Raw genomic sequence first — 16,103 nt, 5'->3', positions numbered from 1 at the left:
CAATTATTTTTAACCTTTTAAACCGCAATTAGTTTTGCACCAACCTAATACTATTATGCTCATTTTATAGATAACAGACACAAGACTAAATAACTTCCCCATGGTAACACAGGTTGTAAGGTATACACCTGGAATTAAAACCCAAATAGTCTGGCTCTACACCAGGGTTTCTCAATCTCAGAGCTATTGATATTTTGGGCTGGATAATTCTTTGTTTTGGGGGGCCACCCTGTGCCTTGTAGGATGTTTAGCACCATCTCTAGCCTCTACTTACTAGATGCCAGCAGCTCCCTCACCCCAGTTGTGACGACCAAATAATGAATCCAGACATTGCCAAATGTTTCCTTGTAGAATAGGTAATCACAATGGTTAAAATAGTAAAGTTTATGTTATGTATATTTTACTGCAATTTTTAAAGTAATTAAAAGAAAAAGAAATGAAACCACTAGAGGTCTAGCTAGCTCCAGGGAGGATTTTTAGGAGAACTTGTGCTAATGACAAAAGCTGAGGGAAAGAATTTGAATTCCATATTAAACTTTATTAGATAAATTTTAAAGAAGTTAATTTGGGCTTGCACATTGGAATGAATTTCTAGCAGTTATGTATCTATATTGTCTTTCCCATACTACTCACTGGCATACTGTCTGAAAAAAATCTTAGACTTGGAATTGATAAGAAATTCATTCTTTTAATGTGGAATTATGACAAACATAGCAATGCGCTGTTTATATTGTTCTTTCTGTCCTTACTATCATCTAGGAGAGAGCACTACAGGTAAACTAGAGAGAGTATGTGTGTGTATATACACATATATGTATAGCTCCAAAATTTACATATTGACAATTATCCAAATTAAGAGACAGCACCTTATATAACTAAAGTATAGGTATGTAATTTCTAAAAGAGTGATTTAAAAAGTAGCAATTTTGTGTCCATTGATATCATACAGTTTATTATTGTACATCTTGAAATATTTGTTGACAATTAGGTGATAAACTGTTCTCATACTCATTTCTTTCATCCAAGAGTTGTTTTTTTTTAATATTTTAAAGTATATCAACACATTCCCTAAAGAGGAGAGTTAGATAAACCATAAGTTAAAAAAACAAAAGTATCAATATAGCCATAATATAGTAATCATTCTTCATAGTTATTAACCAATTTATCTTAGTATTTATGGCCTATCTACTTTCTGAAAGATTTGGGGTACTTCACAAGATTACTTTATATATAATATCTAAAATAAAATTACTTAAAGAAAAAATCAATTAAAAGTTGCAAAGTAAGAGAGGTTGTTGCATATCTAGGCTTTTAAAACCTAAGTTTACCTCTGAATTTGGGGAGGCTAAGGCAAAAAAGGGAAATAGGTTTGCTTTGAGAGGCATAATGGTATAATAGAAAGAATGCAAGATTTATAGGCAAACTATTTCAGTTCCGGTTTTGTACCAGTCCTTTCTCACTGCCACACACCTCTTTATACCTATTTCCTTGTCTGTAAAATAGGAACAATTATATTTAATAACCATAAGATTTTATGTCAAATTATGTAATGTGAAAACATTTTGTAAAATCCAAACCACTGTTCATTATTATTGCTCTTACTGACTTAACTTTTTTAAATACATAAATAACAAATTCATCTAGATAAGAGCATTTCTAGCACTGGATTCACATTCAAGAATGTTTGTGTTAGAAAACTGAAAAACAAACTAGACATGTCTTTAAGTAGGGTTTTGACAGAAATCCTATTCACATAGATGTTTTTATTATAAATCTTCAATAAAAGCTGAGGGAATTATACTGAATCGTAATTTACTGAAGGCGTTTCTGTGGAAAGGTGAAATAACATGTTCTAAGTACATTCCTTTCTGATGGTTTACTTAACACAGAAGAAGTTGGAAAGTTAGTTAGCTTAGTAGCTATCAACCTGTCTCTTATAGTAAGTATCAGAAGCCTCAAGCCAACCTTTTGTAGGTGCTAGGTTGTAGTCAATTTGACATTTCGTTTTCTAGCGAGAACACCAAGCACCAAAACTCTGGAATATTGATTAAAAAGAAATCGCTGTCTGATATCAAATATGCAAGAGACAGGGTTAATATTTCAATGGTGAAATTTAAATAACTAGACAACTTGCTCAGGAAAGCATTTCTTACTATGGGGTGGACTACTTGCATGCTTAGAAACAAAAGCCTTAAATGACAGGAACAGGCAATCATAGGAGTTAATCAAAAAGCAGCCTGTAGAATACACGTTATTTGTTAGTACATAAAAAAAAAAAAAAAAAGCTGTTTTGGAAAAAGGACTTCAGAGAGAAATTAGAATTAAATTCTAATCCCAGCTCTGCCACTAAATGAGTGAATGGATAAAACACTTAACCCATATGCACCTCCGTTTCCTCATCTGTAAAATGAAAGGATTTCAAATTAGGAAACGTTAAGGTTTCTTCTATCTCTAAAATAGTATACTTCTGGGATTTAATTATTGTTGAACCAAATCAGAAACTTTATGAGAGACCATTAATAATACAGGGGAAACCTAACATAATGACATGATCATTTCGTATATGTTTTTTGAAAAAAGATGTCTGTATCAAGTAAGCAACAGATCAAAATCCAGTTTGTAGCAAAGAAAATCATAACTTGTCTGCAGAATTTGCTAATGAAAGTCTGTGTACATTTTTTTTTAAGTGACCTGGTATCACTCAACATCAGGTAAAAACAATAGGGTGTGGTTTAGAAAATATACTTAACTATATGTAGAACTCAAATGAGAAACTGGGGAAAAAAACTTTTGTTGCAGTAAATTATTACACGAATTAACATGCAGCCATTCAGTCAAGGATGAGCACAATTTTAGCACTTAATGAAATGAGTATCAGCCTCAGTTAAAACTACAACATCCTATTGCCAAACAAAATCACATCCTCCCAAACTCGGGAAGAAACAAAGTAAAACTACCAATTCCATACTGTTTATCCAGAGACCTAACATTTCATAAGTTTTGGTCCAATAATTCTATTTTTACAGCTCTATACCAACGAAATAATCCTAAATACAAAAAAAACTCCATGCCTAAGAATGTCTATCATAGGGTTATTTATTTAAAAAAGAAGAAATTGGGCACAATGTAAATTTAACCAAAAAAAAAAAAAAAAAAAAAGAATGGTTAAGGACCACCATAGTATTTAATGGAATAAAATTTAGCCATTAAAAACAAAGACTATGTGGGAGCATTGAAAAGTATTTAAAGTGAAGCCAAAAAACCCCAAAACCCAAATACAGAGAATTGTACATACAATATGATTTCAGATAAATAAAACATATATATGGGGGGGGGAGACTGAAAGCAAATACACGTTAAACCATAGTTTTTATATGACTGGTGGGACTATAGGTAAACTTTTGTACTTTTCTATTTTCCAAATTTTACTTAATGAATATACTTTATTTTTAATAATGATTAAATAACTGAGTATAAAAAATACACTATTTCATTAATCATCAAAACTTCCTCTATGGTAGAGTACAAGTCAAAGTTGTTTAGCACGAAACAGACTATCATGGAAACATTGGAAACGCCCTGAAGTCAGACAGAAAAAGTCGAGAACCATATGATTTCACTCATATGTGGACTATAAAACTGAAAGCAACAAACAAACAAGACAAACAAACAAAAACTCATGGACACAGACAACAGTTTAGCGATTAACAGACGGAAAAGGGGGGAAGGGGTGGGAAAGAGAGAAAGGGTCAACTATATAGTGATGGAAGGAGAACTGACTCTGGGTGGTGAACACACAAAGCAATATACAGATGATGTATTACAGAATTATACACTTGAAACCTATATAATTTTACTAACCAATGTCACCCCAATAAATTTATAAATATTAGCTTGGTGCAAAAGTAACTGAGGTTTTTGCAATTATTTTTAACCTTATAAACCGCAATTATTTTGCAACAACCTAATATATACATACACACATAAAAATAAATAGGATGGATTTTTAAAGAAAATCCTTCAAAGGAAAAGACTTTTTACTAAGTCCTGGTATCCTTGAGAAGTTAATTCTATGACTCCTACTTTTTAAAAATATAATTCCTAACATAAGAAAGGTATTAAGTCCTGTATATGTAACACTACAGAACATCAAGATTATGGCTGAAACAGATGATACTTCCTGGGTATGCGCACACAGGCCTTCCAGCAACAGTTATATCCAGATATTAGGAAAATAAAATAATTTGCCTAAGATCTCTGCAGTTAGTGAACAAGACCAAAAGCTAAATCCAGGTTTCTTGATGACCATTCTAGTGGTGTGAAAAATAAGATTTTGGTATAGTAGCTTATAAGCCAAGAGTTGGAGCTTACGTTTTTTTCTTTCATAAATACCAGTGCTTATATAAATGATTTTTTATTTTTAAATTGAAAGCTGAAACCCCCGAACTTGCCAGCACACACACAAGACCCAGGCAATATTAAATTATTCACTCTTCTTGCTACCTATTTTTCCAGGTTTTTTTTTTTTTAATATTATATATACATCAAGGTCCACAAACACAACATGCAGACAGACCTGTTTCCCTTATTTGCCAGCCCCACACCTGTTTTCTTTGAAATGTGACTACTTAAAATATTATAATGCAATGTCTTCTCTTAATTAAAAGAAATTTCAAGATATAACTTAAGGAATAACTTTAAAACAATAGCTTTTTAAGTAAGAGAAATGTCTCCAATTCTGCTGTTAGTTTAAGTACTAACCCTCGTCCCTTCTCTCTACCTTACCCATTTCAACTCTAAGTAGTTAATATCTCCAAACTTGCAAAAATGTCCCCACTGTATTATTTTTCAAATAATATCACTTATCTTTAGTCTACATTTAAACATCTTCCAATTTCAGAATTCTATCATAAAATCTTTGTTGGGAGGTGTGAAAGAAAGCATAAAAAATAAGAAATGGATGAGGTTCTTATTAGTATCTCTTTGCAGCTTCGTAACATTTTATACAGGTCTTATGAAACCATGATCTTTTCTATGAACCATTACCTCAAGAGCCACTATTAAATATTCAGTAAAAGACCAAAATTAAGAAATATATGCTACATAGGACCTTTTAGAACAGGTAGTATTATAAAATCAAATAGGTGGGATCACACATTATGTCCCACAGTTTTCAACTTTTCATTGTAGGAGCCTTCAGATGCTTCCAAATTTCAACTAACATCCTGTCCTTCCTTCTTTGCCTTTTTATGCTCGTATATTACTTATCTTCACTGATTTGTAGGAACACCAAATCAAAATTTTAAGAGTAAGATAAATACACAGTTCTTTTGTTTATATATATACAATGCATTTTAAACTTTTGTTTCACTGTTTTTAAATATTTAAATTAAAAACATTAAAGATATAGATATTCAATGATTTTTACTCTCTACCCAAACATAATTTTAATTATTTTTATTTGTTTACTTTCAGGAAATTGGAGATGGTGGTTCTCTCAGAATGCTTCACTTTGGTTTGGTGTAAAAAGAAATTTGTGTTTTACTTAAAAGAGAAACCCACATTTTTCACATCTAAACTTTTTCATGGCCTGATACTGACTAAAATCTCCCTGTATGGATTAGAAAGAGGAAAGACAGTATGAATTAGTTAAGAGGTTTAAATTCAGAGTGTTTTCAAAACAAAGTTTTATTAGTTTCAAAAACGTATCATTATGGCAAAGTGATCCTAAATAAAAGTCCTTAACTTATTTTCAATAATGTAAAATTTTGGAAGGTTCTTCATTGTTAGGTTCTTCAAAAGTAGAACACTTAAACTTGGTTCTTACAAGTATTTTATTTTAAACATTTCCTCTTGTGCTCTTGTTTACATTATTACTTTGCATTATGATTGAAGTATTAAGCAAAACTTTCAGACCAGACCCATTGTTGGGAGACAATTTTCCAAGGATCTCTTGAATTACTGCTATGAGGTACTGATTCCCCCTTGGAGCAAGATACTAGCTCCCTATGGAACAAAGGACAGGCATGCTTACTGCCCCTTATAAAAGATCAGAGTTCCCTAAGCTCACAGTCCCTATCCTTTACACAGTCCACTGAGTGTGAAGATGTCATCTAGCCCTCTTTATATCACTCTTTACACCACCCACCTGGAAATGGGACTCAGAGAATCAATGCCCCTCCCCACTAAAAAAGTTGATTCTCTATGTACTATTACTGTGAGAAATAAACTCCTTTATCTCTGACCCAGGAGTTTCATGTCTTATACCAGCACAAAACTGTAGTTTGATAACTTGGCAGCTTGCAAGTAGGGTTAAAATCTCAGACCCTTTAAAGTTCTTGACACCTATTCATTAGTAGATAGCATATATTTTATAATTGTATAATGTCTATAATAATGAACATCTTTTTCAAACACTGTACATGAGGTAAATTATATATTTAACTCTTATGACTAAAAGTTAATTAGATTGAAGGCTTTTATATTTCAGGTTTTTCTCCCTATTTCCTATTCATCTGTACCTCAACCAGAGGGTATGACAAAGAAAGAAGATGAAAGTCAAATTACATTTTTCAGTTTGCTACTGCTCTGGAAAAGTTTACCAATGTGTAGTATGTAAGTCATACTAAAAGGAGATGTAGAGTTACCAGCAAATTTTCATTTTACTATTGCCATCGTTCTTTATCATATTAATCAAAAGTTAACTAATTTATAAGGAAAAATTGTGATTACATCACAGAAATGGCAGTATGAGGAGTACTTCTTGAACTCTCCCCTAGAATTTATAACAAGTTAAACAGCTATAATTCAACAAAGGACTCCCTGCGCAGCATACAGACACACCTGAGAGACCCACAAATTGAAGGAAAAAATTGTATTGAGAAAGATATGTTTTTTTTTATCAAGATGGCAACATTTTCTCCAGATTTTCTAGTAAATAATCATTAACCAAAAATACAAACTGCATTTCTTTTTCTTTTTTTTTTGTGGGGGGGGGGGAGGAGAACAGGACTTTATTAGGGAACAGTGTATACTTCCAGGACTTTTTTTTTTTTCCAAGTCAAGTTGTTGCCCTTCAATCTTAGTTGTGGAGGGCGCCATTCAGCTTTAAGTTGTTGTCCTTTCAGTCTTAGTGGTGGAGGGCGCAGCTCAGCTCCATGTCCAGTTGCAGTTGCTAGTTGCAGGGGGCACAGCCCACCATCCCTTGCGGGAGTCGAACCGGCAACCTTGTGGTTGAGAGGATGCGCTCCAACCAACTGAGGCATCTGGGAGCTCAGCAGCAGCTCAGCTCAAGGTGCCGTGTTCAATCTTAGTTGTAGGGGGCACTGCCCACCATCCCTTGCGGGAGTCGAGGAATTGAACTGGCAAGAATTGAACTGGCAACCTTGTGGTTGAGAGCCCACTGGCCCATGTGGGAATCAAACCGGCAGCCTTTGGAGTTAAGAGCATGGAGCTCTAACCGCCTGAGCCACCGGGCCGGCCCCACAAACTGCATTTCTTGATCTACCATACCCTTTTGTTTACTTGGCCACTGTCTTCTATAGCTAGGTGAGAGACTAGTAGAAAAGTTCAGTACTATTTCTAGGTCCTATGTGAGAAGACCACAGTCTATGCTAAAAAATAAAAATTTAAATAAGATATCAAGATAAAATACGAATATAAATAAAACTATTTTGGTCTATATGATGATGAGGAGAAGGAAAAGGAGAAGTTTGCCAGTTATTTAAGTGAAAACTAAACAAAACTTAGTTCTTAGATAAATTGCCCATTTTCCCCACTTCACTTGCCTCTGGAAAAACTAACTTAAATATACAGAAAACCAAGTTTAATAGTAGTAAAAATATATTATGCATGAGATCTTTGAAAATGCCCATGATTTATAAATGTTGTGTTTTCCAAATGTTTTAAACCTGGGGGGAGGGGGGGTGTTTATTAATTAAATATTCCAATAAATTTATATTCCTGCTCTACTACAGATTGGAAGGATTATGAAAGAGCTACTGCAGCCCCAAAGTGAGAATAGTGGCATAGACGAGAACAGCTAGGTAGCATCTATGCTAGCACTGACAGGTTTACAGTTTCTCCTTCAGGAATAGGTCCATAAACGTTTGCAACTATTCTCCAACATTCCCAGATCCCAAATAATTTCACAGTAACTCATAATAGCTATGACATTGTACCTGATTACTAGAATAAATGTGTTTAGAATACCTGTATCTAAATGGTTTGGGTTCAGTACAGTAAGTCCTCCACCAAGGAGCAAGGGGTCCTAGCCCTACGCCAGGCTCCCCAGCCCAGGATCTCAATGCCAGGGAGAGAAGTCCCCAAAACTTCTGGCTGTGAAAACCAACTCAGATAGTGGCTAAGTGAGACACAGGGAAACTACAGTCCCAGATGCTCCTCTTAAAGAGCCTGCTCACGGACTTACTCACTGACAGACTCACTCGCTCTGAGCTCCAGCACTGGGGCAGCAGCTCAAAAGGCACCAGGGACATACAGGGAGGAACTGAATTATCTAACTTTAGGGCAAGGACTGGAGGGGCAGCTTTCTCCTGGATAGAGGAGCTGGCCAGCATGCAGACAAAGACAGCCACCATATCTGAGTTTCCATCAACCTGGCTAACACCGTTCATTTGCTCTGATTTCCTGAGACTCCACCCCAACCAATTTTCGGGCCCACCCAAGCCGCTTCCAGTGGCTTTTCTGTATAAATAGCTTGTCTTGGCTCATGCTGAGGACTTTCATAAAACTTCTAAAAGGTTCAAAAAACCCAAACAAGCAGCATCTGGCTTCAGCATGTCCCCTACCTCTGGTTGAGCAGCCCTAAGCCTGGCACTAGAGACAGCTGTCCTTGGTTAACAGTTTGGCCCCTTAGGCACTTCCCAACCCAGTGCAGGCCCCGGCCATCTGCAGCTTGCTTTGTGGCTGCATGCCAGGTGGCGCCAGGCAGGGCACAGGCTATGGCTGAACTTGACCTGCTGTGGGGCCCCTCCAAGGAGGCCCCGGGCCAGCATGCCCAGTGGCTAGCTTCAGACCCAGCCAGATCATCACCCAGCCGCCTCTGGGGACGACACACCCAAAACTCACACTTTAGCCCTGCTAAAGCAAATCCTGCTCCATAGACTCAGCCCCTTCACAACAGCTCCTCCATTATAGTCATGGTCAGTTCCCACAATCAATCAGCCTGAGGGTCAATCCCTCCTACTGATGTGCCAACAGCAGCCAAGGCTCAACTACAACAGGAGGGCACACACAACCCACACAAAGGACACAGCTGGAGTGCCCGGCTCAAATAACCAGAAAGACTGCACCACTGAACCCCAAAGCACAGCTACTACATAAGGCCACTCTACTAAGACCAGGAGACAGGCCAGCCCTACCTGATACATAGAAACAAACACAAGGAGGCAGCCAAAATTGGGAGACAAGAAACAGGTCCCAAATGAAAAGAACAAAACTCCAGAAAACTAAACAAAATGAAGACAAGCAATCTACTAGATGCAGAGTTCAAAACACTGGTTATAAGAATGTTCAATGAGCTCAGGGAGATTTTCAACAAAGAAATAAGAAACATAAAAATGGAGATAGAAATCAAGAATACAATAATTGAAAGGCAGAATACATTAGAGGGAATCTACAGATTAGATGCATCAAATCAGCTATTTGGAAGATAAAGAAGTATAAAATATGCAATCAGAACAGAAAAAAAATTCCAAAAGGATGAGGATAGTTTAAGGGACCTCTGGGACAACATCAAGCATACCAATATTCACATAGGGGTAGCAGAAGGAGAAGAGAGAGAGCAAGGAAATGAAACCCTGTTTGAAGAAATAATGATGGAAAACGTCCCTAACCTAGTGAAGGAAATGAATATTCAAGCCCAGGAAGCACACAGAGTCCCAAACAAGATGAACCCAAAGAGGCCTACACAAAGACACATCATAATTAAAATACCAAGGGTTAAACACAAAGAGAGAATCTTAAAAGCAGCAAGAGAAAAGCAGTTAGTGACCTACAAGGGAACTTCCATAAGACTGTCAGCTGATTCTCAACAGAAACTCTGTAGGCAAAAGGGAAGGGCATGAAATATTTAAAGTGATGAAAAACAAGCACCTACAACCAAGATTACCCTGTAAAGCTATCAATTAGAATCAAATGATAGATAAAGAACTTCCCAGACAAGAAGAAGCTAAAGGAGTTCATCAACACCAAACCAGAATTACAAAAAATCTTAGAGGGACTTTTCAAGATGAAAAAATGAAGATCAAAAATATGAATAATAAAATGGCAATAACTACATATCTATCAACAATTACTTTCAATGTAAATGGATCAAATGCTCCATTAAAAAGATAAGGTGGCTGAAGAGATAAGAAAACAAGACCCTTACCTATGCTGCCTACAAGAAACGCACTTCAGATCAAAAGACATACACATACTGAAAGTATAGGGATGGAAAAAGATATTTCATTAAAATGGAAACGAAAAAAAGCTGGGGTAGCAATACCTAAACCAGACAAAAATAGACTTTAAAACAAATGCTATAACAGTCAAAAAAGAACCGAGTAATCCCACCTCTAGGTAATTATCTGAAGAAACCCAAACTCTACTTCAAGGTGACATGTGCATCCATATGTTTATTGCAGCACTATTTACAATGGCCAACTAGTGGAGGCATCCTGGGTGTCTGCCAATGGATGAATGGATAAAGAGGAGGTAGTACATATATACAATAGAATATTGCTCGGCGAGGGAAGGGAATGGATTCTTTATATCTGCAGCGGCATGGTTGGACCTGGAGGGTATAGTGCGAAGGGGAGTGTCAGACAGAGAAAGACGGATGCACTGTGATTTCACTTATATGTGGAATCCAATGAACAAAATAAACAAATGACACAGAATCTCAAAGATACAGAGAACGTTTTGATGGTTGCCAGATTAGGGCCGGGGGTGGATGAAAAAGGGGAAGGGGTTAAGCAGTACAAATTGGTTGTTACAAAGTAGTCATGGGGATGTAGGGTATAGCATAAGGAATATAATCAGTAATATTGTAATAACTATGCATGGTGTCATAAGGGTACTAGATTTATCAGGGTGATAGATGGGAGGGGTTTGGGGGACAGGGTGAAAAAGGTGAAGGCCTTAAGAAGTACAAATTGGTAGTTCCAAAATAGTCATAGGGATGTAAAGTAAAGCATAGGGACTATAGTCAATGATATGGTAATAACTATAAGTACCACATGGGTACTAGACTAGTTAACAGGATCACTTCTTAAATTATATAAATGTCTAACCACTATGTTGTACACCTGAAATTAATATAAAATATTGAATTTCAAATGTAATTGAAAAATTACAAAAGGAAAAGGGTGAAGGGGAATAAGAGGTTCAAATTTCCAGGTATAAAACAAATAAGTCATGGGGAGGTAATGTACAGCATGGGGAATATAGTCAATGTTATTCTGATAGCGTGGCACGATGTCAGATGGTTGCTGGACTTATCATGGTGATCATTTCTTTAAGTATATAAATTGAATAACATTTCTGTGGTGTACACCTGAAACTAATATAATATTGTATGTTAGCGCTATTTTAATAAAAATCTTTTAAAAATAATAAAATCATGCTGAGGTTGCTAAAATCTACAGTAGGAATAAATCTTTTATCCATGAAATTGTGAAGAAGGAAAAAGAAAATTTTGCTGGTTTTGCTGTCGCACCTCAAACTGTAAAAGTTACAGTATGTGATACGTGTTTAGTTAAGATGAAAAAGGCATTAAATTTGTGAATGGAAGACATGAATAGAAAACATGTTCTAACTGATGGTAACATTGTGCCAGAAATCACAGAACCTATATGAAGACTTCAGCAAGGGATCCCCTGCAACAAATAACACCGTGCCATTTATTGCAAGTAAGGGATGGTTACACAGATTCTGAAATAGGTTTAGACTAAAAAATATAAAAATTACTAGAGAGGCTTCATGTGCCTATAAAGAAGCTACTGCCACATTTCCAACAGTGTTGAAGAAGTTAATTAGGTACTATCCGTGGTTTCAGGCATCCACGGGGTCTTGGAACATATCCCTCAGGGATAAGCGGAGACTACTGTATTTTAATAATCTAGAACTATAATCCTAGTTAAATAACCACCAATTTGCTTTTTTCAAAAGTCATGGAGTTTAAAATACAATTATTTTAAAATCCAAATTTTAATTTTACTCTGCTAACAATCTACTTCAATATTCTACTTCCATTCTCAACTTTTCAAAGAAAGCAGTATTCCTTTATTCTCATAATTATTCTAACACAAACTACAACCAAATATTTTTCATGAGTTATGTAAGTTTATTAAAATGTTTATTTTTAACTTTATTAAAACAGTCTTGTTTAGTCAGTATTTCTGCTCTATCACAACTATTTACATAAAATGATAGTTTTAAATTGTTTTCATACAACCTCGTTAGAAAAAAAAGTATGCCTTATATAAATTTGCTTTACATATTTCTTAACTATACATTAATTTCAAGCCATAATCACCATACTATAACAGCTATCTTCATTTTTCATGCTCCATTTCAACATTCACATATACGTGTATAATTTTTACCTATTTCATTCAAAAACACATTCACAAGCAAATGCAACAATGTTCTCCTAAGAATTAACTATTTTGTTTAAATGTGAAAAGTTTATCTGTACTTGTATGATGAGGAAATTAAGGTTTAAAGTAGGAAATTAAAGTTTAACATAATGTAAAAACTTTTATATAAAAATTTAAAAAAATATGCTTACCGAGTTACTCCAATAAAGTGGGAAAAATCCAAACAATATTTAATGGCATTATTTCACCACATAAACCACCAGAGACACCTTTTCCATGAATCCTTATGAAAGTCTGAGAAAAATATGTTTCTAAGATTTATTTAAATTTGGAGAAGTATATATCAAACAGTCAAGAAGTGCGGCATTGATCCTACATAAAATAACTTATCCATTGAGCTTTTTTAGCTGAATTGCAGCCATATTTCTGTGAGTTCAAGTGATGATCTCTATATGAGGGATCAATTTGACACAAGACAGTGAAGTTCAATCCTTCAATATATCACAATCTATTCTGCATGCTAAGAGGATTTCAAATTTTGAAATTAACAGGAAGCAATGCAATAAACGTACATAGAACAAGAATGACTTTCCTAAAATATTATGTTTTAATGTCTATGTAATAACATGAATGGACTTTTTAATGTTAAAAATGTCCAAAAATATCTATGTAACATGAACTTCTTTATTTATAAATGCCAAATAAATGTCATATTTAATTTTTTTCATATTTAATTGTTACTAGGTAGAATTAACACCTTCACTTGATGACATTTTATATAAAGTAAAAAATTAAATCTTAAATACAGACATTCATTTGGCGGCGTTCTATCTAGAAGTCAGTATGTTCTCATTTTGTGATCATTTAATGAAGTTGCCACTGTCAACAGAGATGTGCTCACATAATTCACGAGTGAAAGTCACTGTCAGACTAAAAAGATCACTGGCTTCACTCTACCACATTATACATAAAAAAATAAAATTAATCATGATGTATACCAGAGATGCCAATAATTTCTTCTTTGAAAACCTGCCCTGCTTATTACCCTGGAAGGGACAGATCCCTTGTGCCATTTGATCCTTTCCCTTCACTCCCAACCCAACCTCCAGAACACAACTGACTGAAGCAATTTATTACTTTCTCCTGGGGACTTGGAATTAGAACATGGATACTTAATTGTGGGAAGAAGAACCAGAAGACATGTAGACTGTAGGTCTTAGGCTATCATTTTGAGATGGTCATGATAAGGCCAGTCACAAGTGAATATGTGGGCAAGACTGTCAGTCTCCTGAATTAGAAGAGAGAAGTAAACGTGCAGAGAAATGTCAACAAGCCAGCTGGTTCCAGAGAGCTGTTTCTTCCAGGCCGCCTGCAAATAAATGAAAAGAAATGCCCTTTCATAATATCAACTCTCCCCACACTTTTACTTGAAACTTTTTGAATGGCTTCCTGGTTTTACAATCAAACATTATTTGATATGAAAATGATTCACAAAACATTTCATACACAGTTTTACAAAAGAATTGAGGACTTCCCAAAGCATGATACAATGAAGAAACAAATTTCAATTTCCTTTATAATATCTGAGAACTGCTTATTTTTCAAATGTGAGAAGCATGAGAGAAATGGCACCATTAAATAGATATTGCTGTCTGTCCCTCAGCAGTTATCAGTAAGGCACTCAAACTGAAACTTCTTCATCCCAGAAGACACTTTTCATTCTTAGTCTTACTGCATGTTAATGTCAAGATTTAATTTGAGGACCTAACTATCTCTGCCACTTTAGTGCAATTTTATTTTTTAAATAAATCTTAGATTATTTTACTCTCTTATCATTTGAACATACAATAGTCCCCACTTACCTGCGGTTTCACTTTCCACAGTTTCAGTTACCTGCAGTCAATCTTAGTCCAAAAATATTAAATGAAAAATTCCAGAAATAAACAATTCATGAGTTTTAAACCGCACACTGTTCTGAGTAGTGTGCTGTATCTTGCGCCATCCCACTGCATCCCACCTAGAGTGTGAACCATCCCTTCATCTAGTGTTTCCATGCTGTATATGCTGTCAGCCTGTTAGTCACTTAGTAACCAGCTTGGTTATGAGATCAACTGTCGTGGTATCCCAGTGCTTGTGTTCAAGTAATCCTTATTTTACTTAATAATGGCCCCAAAGCACAAGACTAGTGATGCCAGCAATTCAGATACACCAAAAAGAAGTAATAAAGTGCTTCCTTTAAGTAAAGAGGTGAGTACAGTACAATAAGATATTTTGAAAGAGACCGCATTCACATAACTTTTATTACAGTATATTGTTATAATGGTTCTATTTTATTAGTTATTGTTGTTAATCTCTTTCTGTGTCTAATTTATAAATTAAACTTTATCATAGGAATGTATGTAAAAAATAATATATACAGGGTTTTGGTACTATCTGTGGTTTCAGGCATTCACTAAGGGTCTTGGAACATATCCCCCACAAATAAGGAGGCACTACTGTTGTTGTTGTTTTTATCACTTACTGAAAAGAATGTTGAAATTTTCATCTAGAAGTGAATTTTCCCATTTCTCCTTTCACTTCTACCAGTTTTTGCATCATCCATTTTAAAGCTCTGTTGTTAGGTGCATAGATATTTAGTACTGATGAGTCTTCTTAGCCCTTTATCATTATGTAATATCCCTGGTAATTTTCCTTGCTCTGAAGTCTACTTTGTCTGATATTAATATGGCCACTCCCAATATTTTATTAGTGTTTGCATGATATATCTTTTTCTATCCCTTTAACGTTGCCTATATCATTACATTTAAAGTGGGTTTCTTAAAGAGAGTATAATAGTCTTTTTTTTAATTATGATTGAATCTGACAATTGCTGTCTTTGTTGTAGTTAGACCATTTTAACTGGTGTATTTAGACCATTTATATTTAACATAAATATTGATGTTGTTTGGGTTTAAGACTACCATTTTATTATTTTCTGTTTGTCCCTCTATTTTCATTCCTGTTTCCCCTTTCTTGCATTCTTCTGGATTATTTGAGTTTTTTTAGCATTTCACTTTATTTATTGTGTTATTTATGATATCTCTGTATATTTCTTCATTATATCATTGTATGTTTTTTTAGTGGTTGCTCTAGGGATTACACTAAACTTTTCATCGTCTTCTTAGAATCACTGTTTTAACAATACAAGTGGAATGTAGAAACATTAACATCATATAGATCCCTTTACCCTCACCCTTTTTGTCGTACTTATCTCATATATTACATCAACATACACTGAAACCCCACTTGATAGTGTTTTTTTTTTTATTCCAACTGTCAAACATATACCATGTTTCCCCGAAGATAAAACCTAGCCAGACCATCAGCTCTAACGCGTCTTTTGGAGCAAAAATTAATATAAGACCAGTTCTATAAGATCGGGTCTTATATTAAGTTTTGCTCCAAAAGACGCGTTAGAGCTGATGGTCTGGCTAGGTCTTATTTTCGGAGAAACACGGTAAT

General features: G+C 35.0%; 1 protein-coding gene across 3 annotated transcripts in view; it reads left to right on the top strand.

Moving 5' to 3' along the window:
- WDPCP (WD repeat containing planar cell polarity effector) overlaps window positions 1–16,103 on the top strand; it is a 385,676-nt gene that overhangs the window by 364,921 nt on the left and 4,652 nt on the right. The window contains exon 18 of one of the 3 annotated variants that reach the window (XM_074332049.1): window positions 5,476–15,360. The exons of 1 other annotated variant lie outside the window; for it this stretch is intronic. In XM_074332049.1, coding sequence (XP_074188150.1) covers window positions 5,476–5,526 — 51 coding nt within the window. In that variant the 3' untranslated portion in view covers window positions 5,527–15,360. Of the gene's footprint in view, window positions 1–5,475; window positions 15,361–16,103 lie in introns of those variants that run through there. One more of the 3 variants, XM_019717842.2, reaches the window with a different exon arrangement.

This window comes from Rhinolophus sinicus, linkage group LG05 (genome assembly GCF_036562045.2).
Source record: "Rhinolophus sinicus isolate RSC01 linkage group LG05, ASM3656204v1, whole genome shotgun sequence".
NCBI lineage: Eukaryota > Metazoa > Chordata > Mammalia > Chiroptera > Rhinolophidae > Rhinolophus > Rhinolophus sinicus.
Note: the sequence above shows the minus strand (reverse complement) of the source record. Positions and strands in the feature narration are given on the sequence as shown.